This window comes from Plectropomus leopardus, chromosome 16 (assembly GCF_026936395.1).
Source record: "Plectropomus leopardus strain MGB_pleo_1.0 chromosome 16, ASM2693639v1, whole genome shotgun sequence".
Classification (NCBI taxonomy): Eukaryota; Metazoa; Chordata; class Actinopteri; order Perciformes; family Serranidae; genus Plectropomus; species Plectropomus leopardus.
The window spans coordinates 13,381,986-13,398,090 of record NC_142191.1 but is presented as its reverse complement, the minus strand read 5'-3'; the positions used below and the strand labels follow the sequence as shown (position 1 = coordinate 13,398,090).

Below are 16,105 nucleotides of genomic sequence, written 5' to 3'. Positions count from 1 at the left end.
CAACCATGAACATCAACAATTATGCTATGACAAGGCTAGAAATATAAATCTCCCTTGCCATCTCTTTCAATTTCTTTACATTTTTTCAGTAATTATGTGCAAGAATTAAACAGACAAATTGGCAAGAAAAGTAAAATGATGAGCCGAGAGAGAAATCACCGCCTGTCTTTGTCCATCTTGCTGTCACTCTCTCGATTTTTTTTTTTTAGCTCCATCTCAGGAAGTAAATGTCATATGGTGCTCAGCAGTCTCCCTCTGCTCTTCCCAACTAGACATCAAACACAAATCTCATATCTGGGATATTGTCCAGGAAGACAGGCGCACACTTGCATAGACTGACTCACACACTCAGAAACACACATGCAGGTTTTAACTGCGAGCCTGCTGACAATAAGACCCCATCTGTCTCTGGAGATGCTGGCCAAGAGGGCCTCGATTCAAAGATGAGAAATATGATCAAATCAGACAAGGTGTCTTCGGTGGTGTCAATCACCTTTTGTCCATGATGGATCTCCTACACAACAATTTCACTCCATGCAGTGATGAACAGGATCATCTGTATCTGTCTGGATGTATGAAGGTTTGCATGAGTGAGGTTACCATGATGTGAATGAAGAGGACCGCGTTTCCAAGGCAACAGTCAGTTCTATAGATGTGTAAGATGACAGTATGTGTCATGACAAGTCAAACGACTCCAGAGAGCGCTAGCTTTACCGCACATGTGTGTTTGTGTATGTGTGAATGCATGTGTATGTGTGTGTGTGATAAGAGCATCTGTGTTTTTTTTTCAAATACACACAACTGATGAAATCTATCAAACCAAACCACACACAGCTGCCTCTCCTTTAAAACAAACCCTCACACAGCCGTGAGCAGTATTTAGTGTTTTTTCATACAGCTATCAATGACTGCAATTTCCTACTGTGGCTTTCTATTAGACGATGATTACCGCAAAGATACATAGATAAGTATGTTGTCTGCTGTGTCTGCTACCTGCATATCATGTAATTTAAAATGAGGGGAGGCAAGGCGTTCTCATCTCCACTTATCAAATACCACTGCTTTGTCAGTAACCATACATGTCAAAATACGCACACCAGCCAATTCCATTCCACAAAACTTTCCCAGTTGATTGCACACATTAAGGCAGTTTTTTTTTAAATTACAGGTTTTTTAAAAATATATGAATTAATATGTAAATGAGGCAATATCTATTCAAATATGCACTTTTTGCATACATTTCCAGAAAAAAATCAGAGTTAAAATAAACACCTAAATCTGTATTTTAGATGATTACTTTTCAATTGTCTAAAAAAAGACCTCATGTTACGGAAGTGAAATAGCCAAAAATTGACCAGCGCAGGAAAACACTGCTTTAACCTGTAGTGTAAAGCCTTAAATGACAACTTCTATCTGCACAGCCTGACTATTGAATGCCTTTGTGTCACACACTTCTGCTGTGATGTGCACAGATGGCTTTCTTTGTTTACCTTTAACATTCAGTGTAAAGGCAGGGCTGGAAAAGGGCAGCAATACCAGCAGAATGAGAGCTACAAGTTAATTTGTGCCACTGAATGGAGCTCTGCCTTCAAGTTTTATATTTCTGTGACAGTTTTCTAAGAGGTTTGTCCTTGACAATTTGAGCAACTATTCAGTCTTTTTATGCCATAATTATCTGATGAATTTAGTGTGAAGTGTTCTCATACCTGTCATTTAGTCATCTGGAATGCCCAAGCTTATATGGTTCTCTCGGTTGAGCACAGTATTTTGAGGATGCTTGTTATGATGAACCTGGGAAGGAAAAACATGAAAATGTAAATGCTTTGCACAGGCAAGATGGTTAGCTCACAGATCATGTTTGATTTAAGCTAGATGGATGCAAAATGAGGCTGCCATGTTGGCGATGGCACAAAGCGCTGAGCGAGAATGAGCCCGTGTTGGTCTTCAATCAGCTTTGATTTACGGCACGTGGGCAGATAGTGCTACTGCCAAGCAGTGTGCAGTGTGGGAATGGGTGTGATGTAATGTAACACAGCGTCGCGTGCACGGATACAAAGCCTCAATGTCGAATAATATTCAGAGGTTAATTCAACTCCAGCACTGTGAAATAAACATTTCCAGGATTGTTTCAGTCATTATCCAGCTTTCTTTCTCTCGCTCTGCTAAATGCATACCAGATGTGGGTTTCTCCTACGAAGAAAAAACAGTACAGAGAAGAGAACAATCTCTTCATCCTCTATCTACACCATATGCGCCTCAACCTCCTATTTTGTTATTTTTTTCTTTACAAACACACACACACACACACACACACACACACACACACACACACACACACTTAAGTTCCACCCCCTTCTCATGTACAGTATCTCTCCACTCCCCCACAGGCTTCTTCCACAGCATCACTCTGCCTTTGAGACTGAGGCTAAACTCTTCTGAGATTACTGCCTTTATTAAAAAAGATCAGCGTAATCCTCCGCTTTAATTCTGTTATACCCTCTCTGTCTCCCACTGTACTCTGGTTGCCAGCTGGGATTGGCTGTTGAGCCCGGCCTGCCAGAGGAATAGAGATGACACTGCAGGAAGTGGAGACAGCTGGGTCCAGTCCGACTGCCAGTCTACTCTATATCCCAGATTAGTGAGAGCGATAGAGCTCAGTAAGGCTGATTTGATGTGATTATCCTGTATCTATCATATAGTTATATTCTAAGCATCAATGGTTTAAAAATGCACTCTTTATAGAGAACCCCAGGAATAAGTCCTAAAACCTGAAATGAATTAGCATTTCAGCACAGAGTCAGTGGGTGAAATAAGGTCCGTGGTTAGCACTAAGTGAAGAGTTTATGTTTTGATCTATGACATAAAATAAATCAGTAAATACCTCACTCATGAACGCTGAAGCTTTTAGTGTCTTAAAAAAGTGGTTCCTAACAAGTGTCTAAATGAGACTTGTTACTTATTCAATAGAGCTCCAGTGTTGTCCACTCAAAGCCTTTGTCTTGTCTCATCCTCAGAACACTAATCTTGATGTTGAACTTACTACCAACCATCAAAGTGTTGGTCTTTTCTTAGTCTTCATACACTGTGGCCTTGGTTTTGAATTGCTCTTGACCCCTTAAAGTATCGCTCTTGCTACACTCTGGTCTTGGTCTTTGACTTGCTCCTAACTCCTTAAAGTCTTGATATTGTCTCGGTCTGGATACATTCTGGTCTTGGTCTTTAACCTGCTCTCATCATCTCAAAGTCTTGGTCTTGTTTTGGTCACAATACACCATAGTTTTGGTCTTTTTTGCTCTCAACCCCTCCAAGTCTTGATATTTTCTTGGTCTTGATACACTCTGGTCTTGAACTTGCTCTTGACTTCTTAAAGTCTTGGTCTTGCCATGGTCTTGATACACTGTGGTCTTGAATTTACTCTCAACCCCTTAAAGTCTTGGTCTTCATACACTCTGGTCTTCAACTTGCTCTTGACCCCCCAAAAAGTCTTGATCTTTTCATGGGCTCAGAACTGTCTAGACTTGGTTATGAACTTCCTATTGACCCCTCAAAGTCTTGGTATTGTCTTGGCCTTGATGCACTCTGATCTTGGTCTCGAACTTCATACTGACCACTCAAAAGTTTGGTCTTGTTTATGTCTCACTACTCTCTGGTCTTAAACATGAACTTACTCTCAACCCCTCAAAGTCTTGGTATTGCCTCAATCTGGATGCTCTCTTATCTTGGTCTTGACTTGCTCTCGAACCCTCAAAGTTGTGGTCTTTTCTCAGTCTTGCAGCACTCTGGTCTTGGTTTTGAACTTCCTATCAATCCCTTAAAGTCTTGGTGTTGTCTCTGGCTTGCTACACTCTGGTCTTGGTCTTAAACTTGGTCTCGGTTAAAGTGGTCTTCACTACAACCCTGGTTGCAACATGGTAGTTAGATTTCCTTACACACAAACTCATTTTTCAAATTTCCTCCTCATTTTTTGCTTGTTAACATGGCCAGTAGAGAAACCAAAACACCATTGTTCATTTTGTCTTTAATACAATGATTGTGTTTTTGTGTCTTTAAAAGCAAAATACTATTCTTCTCCTTCTGATAAAGTTCACACTGCACCAAAGTTCTGAGAAAAAACCAGCATCATTCTTTATTTTTCCCTGAATCACATTAGTGCAGGCCCCAGGAGCATGAGTCTCCGATATGGTCTCTCACCCTGAGTTCACCAAGTCCTCCAAATCAGAGGGAGGTTAATGTGAATCAGCCTCCAGCTGTTTCATTAAACCACCACTTCTCTGTCTGCCCACTTGTCCATGGCATGTCTTGACCTTCATTTGGCACAGAGGTACTGTTGAGTTTTTACCCAGGCTGTCAGGAAAATATAGCCTGTCAAAGAACATTTCCTAAATTCAAGACACTCCATAGTGTTAAAACAATATTCCACACGCTGTTGAACTGAAAGCTTTGACCTCTTGACTGCACAGCTTGGTGGTATTTTTCTGAAGCATCTGGATTCCACTGAGAGCAATTGCAAAAAATGGGCAGCGGATTCTCAGCCACCCTGGCACTTTACCAACAGACGGTGCTGACTTGGCATCGCTTCGTCTGGGGCCTTATGGTTTCCAAATGGGCAGTCACAGCTCACCTGTGGCTGGCTCCTGTGTGACATTTGATACACAAGCGACAATTTGTTTACTCGGGTACTGATTGTGCCATGTCCTCTGAGGTGCTCTGACCACAGCAACAATCGTTATGTATTGATGTTTTTTATTCTTGGTGTAAATCCATAAAAAGGTGTAGAAATCTTCTTCCTTCACAGTGAGGCACATTTCCTCCTCCGTCCGTCTGTTTGTCCATCCTCTCCTCTGACTCCCACCTCTCGATTCTTCTTATCCGCCTTCATTATTCTGGCAGACAGTCCTCTCTTGTTTTATCCAGTCATCTCTTGTCCACCCATCCATCCTCTTATCCCTGGGGGATTATTCATGCTCGGCCTGGCTGCTCACACTTCTCTCACACCAGGCAGAGAGCCACAGATCCGCTAACACACCCTGCTTCATCGAGACATGCAGGCCATGCAGAAAGGCTCCATAGCGATCAAAAGGGGGCACGGATGTTAAAATGAAAAATCCTTTTTTTAAAAAATCCCTAATCAATATAATGATTTTTTTATATTCAACTAATGTGAAACAGCAAATACATTTTGGATGTAATGCTTGTTTTCTTTTACCATAATGAGGGAGTGTTGCTAATTAAAGTACCTGGCAAGTCCCAAAAATGTAGATACTAAACATATCTGCAAAATATTCACTGTATCCACTCATAGTGACAGCATCGTTGTTGGTACCTTTTATTAATCAACCTTTAACAGAAATCACAGTCTCCCCCTAACCATTACCAATGTGCTTTTCCTGCCCAAACCTAAAACAGGAGGCTGGACTCAAACCATAAGTTTTGGTGTCAAGGTCCTGCACTCTGTACACCTGCCATGCTGCCCAATCACCTAAGTCCGAAGACTACATGAATGTAGTGTTTCATTACCAGAAAGACAGTGTCTCTGAACATAATCCAGGAAGCGATAACATTGCCACAACAATGTAATGAAGAAAGTAATTTAGTAACATACCAACATAAGGTCAAGAAGACAGGGTTGGATAAAAAGGAAAGGCATAAATGTGTCTGGATTCAGACTAATAGAATACATTTTACACCATTTAGGTAAATTTTGTTGTATTACCTTCGTCTCTAATTCAATTAATGAACTGAGTTCATCCACTTTCAGTGATCACACCTCAAGTGACACTCATATCAATGCTTACACTTCAAAAGACACTTCAAACCTTTTCGAGTCTCAGATTGTAACCTCTGAAGCAAAACAAAAAAGAAAAACGACCACAACTTCAGCTGTTTGGACACAGTGAACCCCAACTGTTTGCAGTGCTTTCTCATAAGCCAATCCTTTGACTGACATCAGTTTTCAGTTCGAACACTGGAACAGGCACTTCTTCCTTTAAGGAATGCCACTTTGATGGACCCCTCAGACTCAATTTGTTACCTTCACTTTAACTGAATCTTGAACTCCTTTTAGCACTCTCACTTCCTGTAAAAACAGGAAGCTAGGCATTCAAACCCACTGCATTTGGACGGCATTACAAGAAGTTACCCCAGAAGTTAGCAGAACTAAAATCAATACAACCCATAACTGCGAGCTAGCTCATAAGTTGTGTACGCTGATTGCTAACTCGGAAATTGTACACGACTTATGAGCTTGAACTTGAACTTAAACATCTATTTAGAAAAAGATTCTATTCAGCAAAATAACCTTCAAAAATGAACACCACTTTTACTTTTCTTTTTTGAAACCTAAATGCCATAACCAGAAGTAAAAAGCTAACGTTAATACTATAAACATACTACACTACATCACGTCAACACCTTTATTAGGTAAAGCTGTGTTCAGTGCGGTGCGACTAGATGATGTTCTGTAGTCTCAGTTAGCCACTTGTTAGCAACCACCATTTTAAAGTCACATTAAAGCTTCAAAGTTCAGAAGTTACATATTTTATGTTGTAGAACAAAACATGAAAGTCTCTTAAGCTTGTGTTTACTTGTATTTCAGGTGCCACCAAATCTTTATCTTCTTTCAGCACTTCTTCAATTTAACTGCACTCAACTTCCACTCAGCACTTCCACTTCACTTCATTCAGTGCTTACACTTGAACAGAAACTTCTTTCAGAGCTTCTATTTTACCATCCACTTCAACTTCTTTTACCTTTTAAGTATTTTGAATATTTCAAGTGCAAATTTTCAACAGCTTCCCAATGTCATTAAACCAACTTAATCAATAACTTCCATTTTCCATCCCTCCAGTCATGTCAAGGCAGCTACCTGACATGCTTCTGCTGAGGATGTTGTCATATGTAATGTCTGGGATTAAGGTCTAAACAGCTGAGCCTTGACACTTTTGAGTGATGTTGTGTGTTTGTTGTTAACACTGCTTACCTCCGCTGTCCCTGAGGCGCTGATGACTTGTTGATGCTTGAGTGAACACAGGGCTTAACACTAATCTCATCACTGCTAAGTGATGATTCAGCAGTTAATAAGAGCTTATATGTACAGTATAATGCATGTATAAACACAAACACACAATCTCTGTCTTGGATCTCAGTGTTAGGGGCAGTAAAAAAAAAAGATTTAAAGATTGGATTTATTTTTCAACAAATATATTCACATGTAAAGAAAAATAATTGCAGCTTGTTAGGAAACTAGATTTGGATTTAAACCTGATTTAAAGGAGTCAGTCTGCTGGTTTCCAGTAAATTCTCTAAACTATAAATCTTGGATGCACATCTCTTTCCGTGGCGAAATCTGCCAATATTTCCATTTCTTCTCTGCCATAAATTTCAGGAAGTATGTGAGTCCCTTCCACCCTCCCTCTGTTCTTTCCTCCTCCACCTTTTCCCTCTCTGTTGTTATTCAACCCCACTTTACACACTGCAACATCCCAGTGAGTCCATTGTCCCAGATATCTGCCCTCTGATCAGCAGTCCTGTCCAAACCTGTTCCAGGCTGATGTATGGGCCCTGATAGCTGAGCTTTGCAGGGAGGACTCTGTGAGAAGATGAAAAGGGCAGCATGGACACAGAGCGCTCTGGGAGCTTTCAGAGTCCCCGGGATGCAGAAAGGTGGATGTTATTTGTCTACGTGTAAATAACAGACTCCCAGACAGACATGCAGTCTCTCTGTCGCTGTAAAACTCTCCTGGCCTTTCGGAGCGATGTTGATTGGAACTGGTATTTCTGTTCTTTTTTGTCAGAGATTGTTTGTCCGATTGTGGCCTTTGCAGTTTTTCTGCTATGAGATCTGAATCAAAATTTCATGGAGGAATTGAGCAGCAAAGTCTCCATGTGGAGGCTTAGCCCTAGATAAAAATCAAAAAGTTTTTGTCCTGTAGTACATTTATCATGATGACAAAAGTGAAAGGTCCAAAGATTTAAAGGGATATTTTAGCAGAAATGGAATATATGTTTTCTTCAGCATATCACATGAAATCACATGAAAATATGAATCACTGTAATTTTCGTTACCTTTGAATGAGTTGTTGTCCTTATCTGCCACATGTTACTTTTTTCGTGTTTTGTCAGTGTTTATTGTGGTGTGCTTTTACTGTTTTTATATGTAATGTAATACTGCAAGTAATGTAATGTTGCAAAAGAGAGCTTGCACTCAATGGCCTTCCCTGTTTAAATGAAGGTTAAATAAAAAATAAATAAAAATTTAAAAAATAAAATCTTCGGAGTCCACCATGTTGCACTGCCATATTTCTACAGTAACCCTGAATGGACAAACCAATACTGGCTCTAGACAGGGCCATTTGCATTTTTGGGTCAGTCACCATAGTGATTGGATCCTCTGTGACAACCGTGTTGTAAAAACACAAATTTTTACATTTTGTGTTTCCACTGGTTTTAATCACCTTTTGTGTTTGATTTGGAGTAGAGGGAACCTCTGAAGATAATACAGCTTCTAGTAAAAACTTCCTAAATGTCTGGATCAGAAAAGAGTGATTACAAATTAAGTTATCAGAGAAAAAAGGTGAGCACACATTAGCAGGTGCTGGGCTATTGGCCTTCATAGGTACATTAACAATAAGGGGTTTTCTTAGCAATTTCTATGACAGAAGTGCTCACCATCCCATCACCAATTTTTACAGGTATCATAACCTTTGACACATGTCAAAGGTTATGATACCAAATCACAACAAGGATTTCTCCTATGGTTTTCCGAAATATCTTGGTGTCTCAATGTGGTATTTTGGAGGGATGTTTGACCATTTTTATCAACTCTTGAGTTGTAAAAAGTGCTTAAACAAGTGTTAAATCTCTGTAACAGATGGTATCAGTACAAAAATTGCTGCAACAACTAGAGGCATAACTGAGCATGAGAATGGCCAACATATACTTCCATCATAATGTTCTAAGCCCCTAAACACTGGATTGAATTTGAATAGGTGCCTATCTGCATCTAAAATTAAACTTCATCTACTTTGCTTTCAGATGACGTACACCACCTGTTAGCTCCCCCCACTGATCTGCTGTCCTGATCAAAAAAGACAAAAATGGGTCTTTCATTGGAGTTGAATAGGTTAAGTTATGATACTTATCCTAAATATTCCTCTGTGGCCTGTTAATGCGACGGGAAAATCAGGAAAATCAATCCGCACAAGAAAAAAGCTTTAGATTGAAACCCATTCAAGCACATCCATCACCCTATTTGTCCTGCAGGGTAATTACGTTGATCATGCATCACGAGTGCAATTATTTTAAACTGAGACCCTGAAGAGAGAAGGAGAGGCAGACAGACGAGAGAGAAACAAATGAAGAGATAGAAATGAGACGTGTTGGAGAAGGAAAGAGAGGAAAGGAAACAGAGGGATGACATGATGGAGAGAGAGGGAGGGAGGATTGAGGCACGGTGAGCATTCAGATGTTTTGACACGCCACGAATCGATTAAAGGCTGAATGCCAAATAGTGAATACTGTTGCATGGATGCAGCTCTGCAGACATTAAAGGGACAGTGATTCTCTGTGTGTGGCAGGTCCAGGATCAGCATCACTGGAGGAGGAAATGACACACATGGCGCTGCCATAGATAATGTATTAGCACAGTGCTGTGAGTATATGTGTATGTCCACAAGTGCATATGTATGAATTTGAATGTAAGTGTACAAGTGTGTGTTTATATGTGTGCACTGAGGAGGAAAACACAGCCCTATCATAGAAAATGCATTAGTAGATAATCTATGCATGGTTTTAGATCTATAGCGAAGTGTGTGTGTGTGTGTGTGTGCACACAAGTGTGTGTTTGAGTGTCTGTGAGCACATGCATGTATTTAAAAGCTTATGCTGTGTTCAAACTACGAGTAACAAAACAGAAGCATAGCCAGCTACATTATCACAGAGAAGCCATTGTAGTTGTGCTCAAGCACTTGTTAACATAGTCAGTCTACGTTGTCATGGGCTTGTGTGTCTGCTACAAAGCAACTCAACATAACAACATCTAAAGTTAAAATATAAAATAAAATTCATGGTTTTGATGACCCATTTTTTACATCCCAATGTGCACCGCAATACACAGAAGGCTACCATAATGTCATCTTACTTACCCTAAAAAAAGTGTCCATAGGATGTGTCATTTTCCTGTTTCCCATTATTTGTCTATGTAAGCATCTGTGCAATGCATTCTGGGAGGGCTGCGTTGCTTTTCAAGAGACAAGTGCCCCCTCCTCATTTGCATGAGGTTCCTTAATGCATATTTTAGTTGCAGTTTTTCCAATAAGTAAAATACACATACAACACACACAAACATACACACAGACACACCTACACTTACACACACACACACACACACACACACACACACACACATACACTCTCACAAAAGGTCAGTATATATAAACGTATTAAGGTATATGAATACTAAATACTGATGGAACATTGTACATGCATACTGAAAAGAGCTGAGTTTGCTATACTTACTGCTACAACAACATTAATGTTAATGTGAAAATCAATAAAAACACTTTGATTACTGCTACAACAACAAAAAGTCCAGCATACACAGGAACCAGAGGAATCCAAAAATAGTCGCCCAGAGGGACCAACAGTAAATGAAGAGAGAAACGGCAAGTCCATTAATTGTAGACAGTCGGAGCAATCTAAGCTAATTTATCCAAATCCAAAGTGTCCAGTGTGACCCGCTGCCTCTGGAAGCTCCTGAAAAACTTTTACATTTCTATCTAAAAGGTAGATAGATTTAGCAAATGCATGGCTAATATCTCACCTCCACATTTCGGTGAACTGCTTTTGAGATTTAAGAAAAAGTTTCCAAACAAGCCACTATGTTGGTTCGATATGAAATCTGGGAGCTGACAACCCATGGGCCTTGTGGCGTGATCATCAAGAATACAATGCTGGGAATCAGCGCCACCCCTCACGTCCTAAAATGCTCCTGTGGACACGTACATAAGGGTACGGTCACAGATAATCAAAGCCAGGAGAGTGAACATCACCTGTTGAGGTGATATTGGTGCTGAATGTGGGCAGTGTTGGGTATGACACACGGAAAGCTGGCTTGCTAGCTAATGTTATTTGGCTTGCTATACTATACTATTGTTATACTATTAAATAAGATAATATTGGTACATTTTTTCATTTTCTTACATTCCATGCCTGCTTTCCAACTCACAGCCAGCCAGTAGGCCAGTCTGTCTTTTTTCCTGGCCAGTATCATACAATATCTCCTGATTAGACTCGGCATCAATCACTCTCTCTTCCGCACATACTGCACATTGCTTTCGGCCAATAACCAACTTCGACTTGTAATTTTGCCAGTCGAAGTTTACCAGAGCTGAACTGGGAAGATGCAAATACGCTTTGCCAGTGGAGGCAAGTCAATGCTCGCACTGAATAGAAGTGAAAGAGAGGAGAATATTTACCAGTGTTAATTATACTTATGTGTGACTGTGCCCTAACACAGTAACACAGCCAGAAACAAAAGCATATGATTGGTTGAAGCTTCACGGCATCATTGGAGTGCTGATAAAACTTAACGCCAGCTCAGTTTTGATTCTTAGTGCCTCACGCAAGTCTGAAGCCACAAGTGTCAGGCTTCAGTTTGTAGCTTCATGTCACTGGTTTTCACTGACAATGACTTATAGCCTGTTGCTGTGTCATTAGTAGTGTGAATGGAGCACATGCCTAGAGGCCTAAAATCTCAGCAGACCCCCTGGCCTTCAACTGCAAAATACCACATGAATTACCAACCAGAAAAAGACACAAAGAGACCACAAAGAGATGTAAAGGAGCTGCAAATACACACAATATAAGTACAAAAACAGAGGGGACATGAAGAGTCACAAAATAACAAAAAAAAAAAGTCTGAGGTGTCAGGGCCTTTGCATATCTGTACCCGGGGGCCTGTTGTCTGATGATCCATGTGAACACAGCATTATAAATTGACATTCCTGTGTGTATCTGACATTATGGTAGCATGTTTTCTCAATTTTCATGCTGACAAAGATTGAACTGAGTAAGTAAGCATGGTGCGTGTGCTCGAGTGAATGTAAACTATCCACTGGCACTGGAAATAAGAGACTTGACCTTCACACAATCTCAATTATCAATCACACAAAGCCACTATTCACGCTGAAATCAGCAGTGTGATTGTAAAGCAAAGTGGCAGAGCTACCACGCCCCACTGTGTAGAGCCTGCAATCACAAAGCTAAACTGGAGGGCATAACTGTGAGAAAAAGAGACAGAGGCATGGAAACATGGGCGTGAATTCCAACACAAGATTATTTTCCTATGTCATCACACTGCCCTTTACAGATTGTTCACCAGATGTGCCCACAGCATCGAGCAAACCCAAACATGATCTTGCTCGCTTAGCCAGAAAATTATCTGTACATAACCATGGAAAATCTGAAAATAAACTGCAGTGCCCGTAAAGCACTGATGAAGGCAGGAGCATCCTGGGCAGGGATGCACTCTATCGTGAAATCACCCAGGATAATTTATACCAAAGCTGCTAATGAACATTTGGCCATGGTGTTTGACCCAAGAAATGATTGTGCAACCCAGCAAACGCATCATCGCAGCACTGATCCTCTTATTCTTTCCTCTCTTGTTCACCGCCTCTCCTCTAATCACAAACAGACACATTCCTGTAGAAATGAAGCAGGCTGTAAAGTCGAGCTCTGCCAGATTTCAGGAATGTAATCACACAGCAGCACTGAGCCGCTACAGCCGACCGATGGTGAAGTCGAAGGTCTTAGTTTTCCACTGTGAATCACAGCTGGACTTTAGATTTTTTTAATCTGTACCTTGCAGCGCGGAACACAAGAGAATAACTAGCAGCCCCCGTTTGACTAAAATAACAATGGAAATGAACTTTAGCAGTTTATTTGTCACTAACACAGGTGGGACAAAAAAAATCCTCCACTGAGCACATTGTGACCCAGTTCCATCAGTAGCTACACACACAAGTGGGTTATAATACCTGGAAGTATAAAGCTCCCTTTGTTGTTGTCCTTGCACCAGATTTCTTTTGAGTGGCCTACTTTGATGTTAGTTTATTGTCAATTTTCATGTTATTTTAATGTTGATGATCGTGTGCGTGTGTGTGTGTGTGTGTGTGTGTGTGTGTGTGTGTGTGTGTTCCTACAGACGCCACGGTGGCATATAGACTTGGAGCCCTGGGCCGCTGTGAGTCACTCTCTGGAGGATGAAGCTAAAAGGTTCCTCGACTACATCACAACACCACAAGTGAGTCATCATTGTTTGAATTTTTACTGGTATTTGAAATAGCTTTCTGTTATTTATGACTATCTCTTTTATTACAAGAATCTGTAAAGCACCAAGTTTGTTATCATAAATAAATATTGTCACATGCAGGGATGCAACGTAACTGGAGTAAGTGCATTCCCTACTAATGCTAACTGCGAAAGTACAGCTGAACAAATGAATAGGACAGTCTGATTGCAGATTTGCAGAGCAGATATGAAGATGCAACAGTATTTTGAAGGTGTGAAACAGAAAAAAAAGTATTGTTGGTTTCTTGGCACAATTTACGTTGCTGATTTTATGTGAAGACAATCTGAACACGTCCTTGCAGGGTACAAAAAGTATTGTTTTTAGACGAGAACTGTAAATTCAGTTAAATGGTAATAGTAACAGTCATTTTAGCGTGTAAGTACCAGCATAATTTCACATCTAACTGGGAGATTTAAGGATTTATTTGACTCAAAACAGAGTTGTTGATTGTGGGAACCGTGGAAAGAAGAACCAAACTGTTTTTGTGAGTTTTAATTGTTTTTATGGTGATTATAAACGGACCTGCACTTGCACTAGTGTTTTTTTTAATCGTCGACCACTCATAGCACATTGGTGGCCAAGGCTCCTGCACAAGGTGACTTTGAATTAAGTGTGTTTTGCAATGATAAAATTATTGTTTATGTCTTACTCTTTGACTTCTACTACTACTACTACTCTTTCCATAATGTTATCAGACACTTAATAATCTGAGCCTGTCACTCCAAATTTAAAAAATAACGTCCCCATTAGTCACTCAGACACATAAACACTGGAAAATAGGGTCCAAGATGACAGATACTGAACTTGCCCTTTAAATGACTTTACCAAAGCAGAAGCGTGGCAATCATTTGAAAGATAAAAAGTTAATTTACTGATTTGTCAATAGTAATTATGTTTTGTGAAATTCTCTTTTCACATTAGTCCCTCATAACAAAGAAAGATGGTCTGTTTCATTTCCCTCTCAAGTGGAGCTCAAAGAAATATCCTTCCTCACACCTGTAGTGCAACTCAACAATATAGATTGCTTTGGTGCGATTTGCAGAGTGCTGGAGATATCTGCTGTAGAGATGTCTACCTTGTCTCCAATATAATGGAACTAGAAGACACTTAGCTTGTGGTGCTCAAAGCGCCAAAAATATACATTTGAAAAATTCCAGAAAAAATTCCAGAAATCATGACCTGGTTACTCCAATCCACAGATCTTGCTGTGTGCAGTTTCATATAGGAACTATTTTCTCTCTACCAAACCACACCCACCAGCCGTATCACTGCACTAAAGGAACAGAGCATCTACTCATGCATAAGAGGCTTGTGCTCATGACAGCGCATGATGTAAACATTAATGGCGTCCTCCTCGGCTAAGCTAAAAAGTTAGCTAGCTCAGTGGTGCTATGTTCAAGTTCAAGTTTATTAATTGTCATTACATTCATACCTATAGGAACACATACAGTGGAACGAAATAATGTTTCTTTTGACCAGTGTGCAAAATAAAAAGAATAAATAAATAAAAAGAGAGACAGGTAAAAGACGTAGTTAAAAAGAGACAAGTGCAATACATAATAAAGTGCAATACTATAAAACTGCAATCAAGTGTTATGATGCCTGATAAAGACTACTAAAATGGGTAAAATATTTTATATGTGTGCATGTTACAGAGAGTTCAGCAGTCGTATGGCCTGTGGGAAAAGCTGTTGCAGTTTCTGGCTGTGTATGTGAGCTAGCAGTGGATGCACGCTTCTTTCTGTGTGGTGATACAGTTGGTGGGTGTAGTTCAGTAGAAATAAAATAGTTTGTACATGAAACTGCTCAAAACAAATGTATTTTTTGGTGCTCTGAGCACCACAAGCTGAGTACCATCTAGTTCCATTATATGGGAGAGAAGGCAGATGTCTCCATACGATTAATATCTCCAACTATCAGTCATCCCACTAAAATGATCTGGATTGATAAACAACACTACAGGTAAGAGAAAAAAAAAGGATTTTTGGTTTGGGGGTCAGCTGTCCCTTTAAAACTGTAGTTTGAAGACAGGTTATTGGAGTATTTGTTGTTACTGAAGGCTAGGAAGTGCATTATTTTGACAGGTCTTTGTTATGTATATCAGAGCGAGCCTGTATCTATCAGCCCATGACTGAGATACACTGGCACCTCTTTCACATTCAGCTCAGCCGGAGAGTATTTGCCTTGCTCGACAGCACACACATAATTCATTACTCTATTGATTACCATACAGATGAAACTCACAGCCCCTCTATTCATACTTAATCAATGAAATGTTGTGGTTTGTTTGTTGGCGCATGTCAGTATTAAATTACTACAAATCGATTAAGATGTTCAGCATCATCATTTGAGAAATATCAAGGGAACTGGTTGCCCTTGTCCCTCCTGTGAAGGTAACACAGATTCATTTTCATTGCCTAAAACATGGAAGGACATTTTTTTTTTGGGGGGGATTACATGTGCTGCGGTTTTTATTGTAATGAAATGGGCTTGGGGATAAATCAGCAACTTATCTTTTCCCCTCACACAATATAGTGAGACACAGAGTAGCCCACTCCAAATGACTAAGCAAACGTTCTGTATCTCTCACAAAGCAGACATTCAGCTCATAATGATTTAGCCCCGGGATGTGTGTGTGTGTGTGTGTATATGTGTGTGCATCTACTTGTGTGTGAGAGGGGAAGAGACAAGGACGAGAACAGAGAGAAAGAGATTGTATGAGTATATGTGTGTGTGTGTGTGTTTGTGGGAAGC

General features: G+C 40.1%; 1 protein-coding gene and 1 long non-coding RNA gene across 2 annotated transcripts in view; one reads left to right on the top strand and one right to left on the bottom strand.

The window, feature by feature from the left end:
• mettl24 (methyltransferase like 24) overlaps positions 1–16,105 on the top strand; it is a 54,018-nt gene that overhangs the window by 15,449 nt on the left and 22,464 nt on the right. Inside the window, exon 2 of the mRNA XM_042503321.2 lies at positions 13,205–13,303. Coding sequence (XP_042359255.2) covers positions 13,205–13,303 — 99 coding nt within the window. The remainder of the gene's footprint in view (positions 1–13,204; positions 13,304–16,105) is intronic.
• The window catches only part of LOC148186848 (uncharacterized), a 51,589-nt gene that overhangs the window by 23,925 nt on the left and 11,559 nt on the right, over positions 1–16,105 (bottom strand). The window contains exon 3 of the long non-coding RNA XR_015779154.1: positions 1,707–1,791. This is a non-coding gene — a long non-coding RNA (uncharacterized LOC148186848). The remainder of the gene's footprint in view (positions 1–1,706; positions 1,792–16,105) is intronic.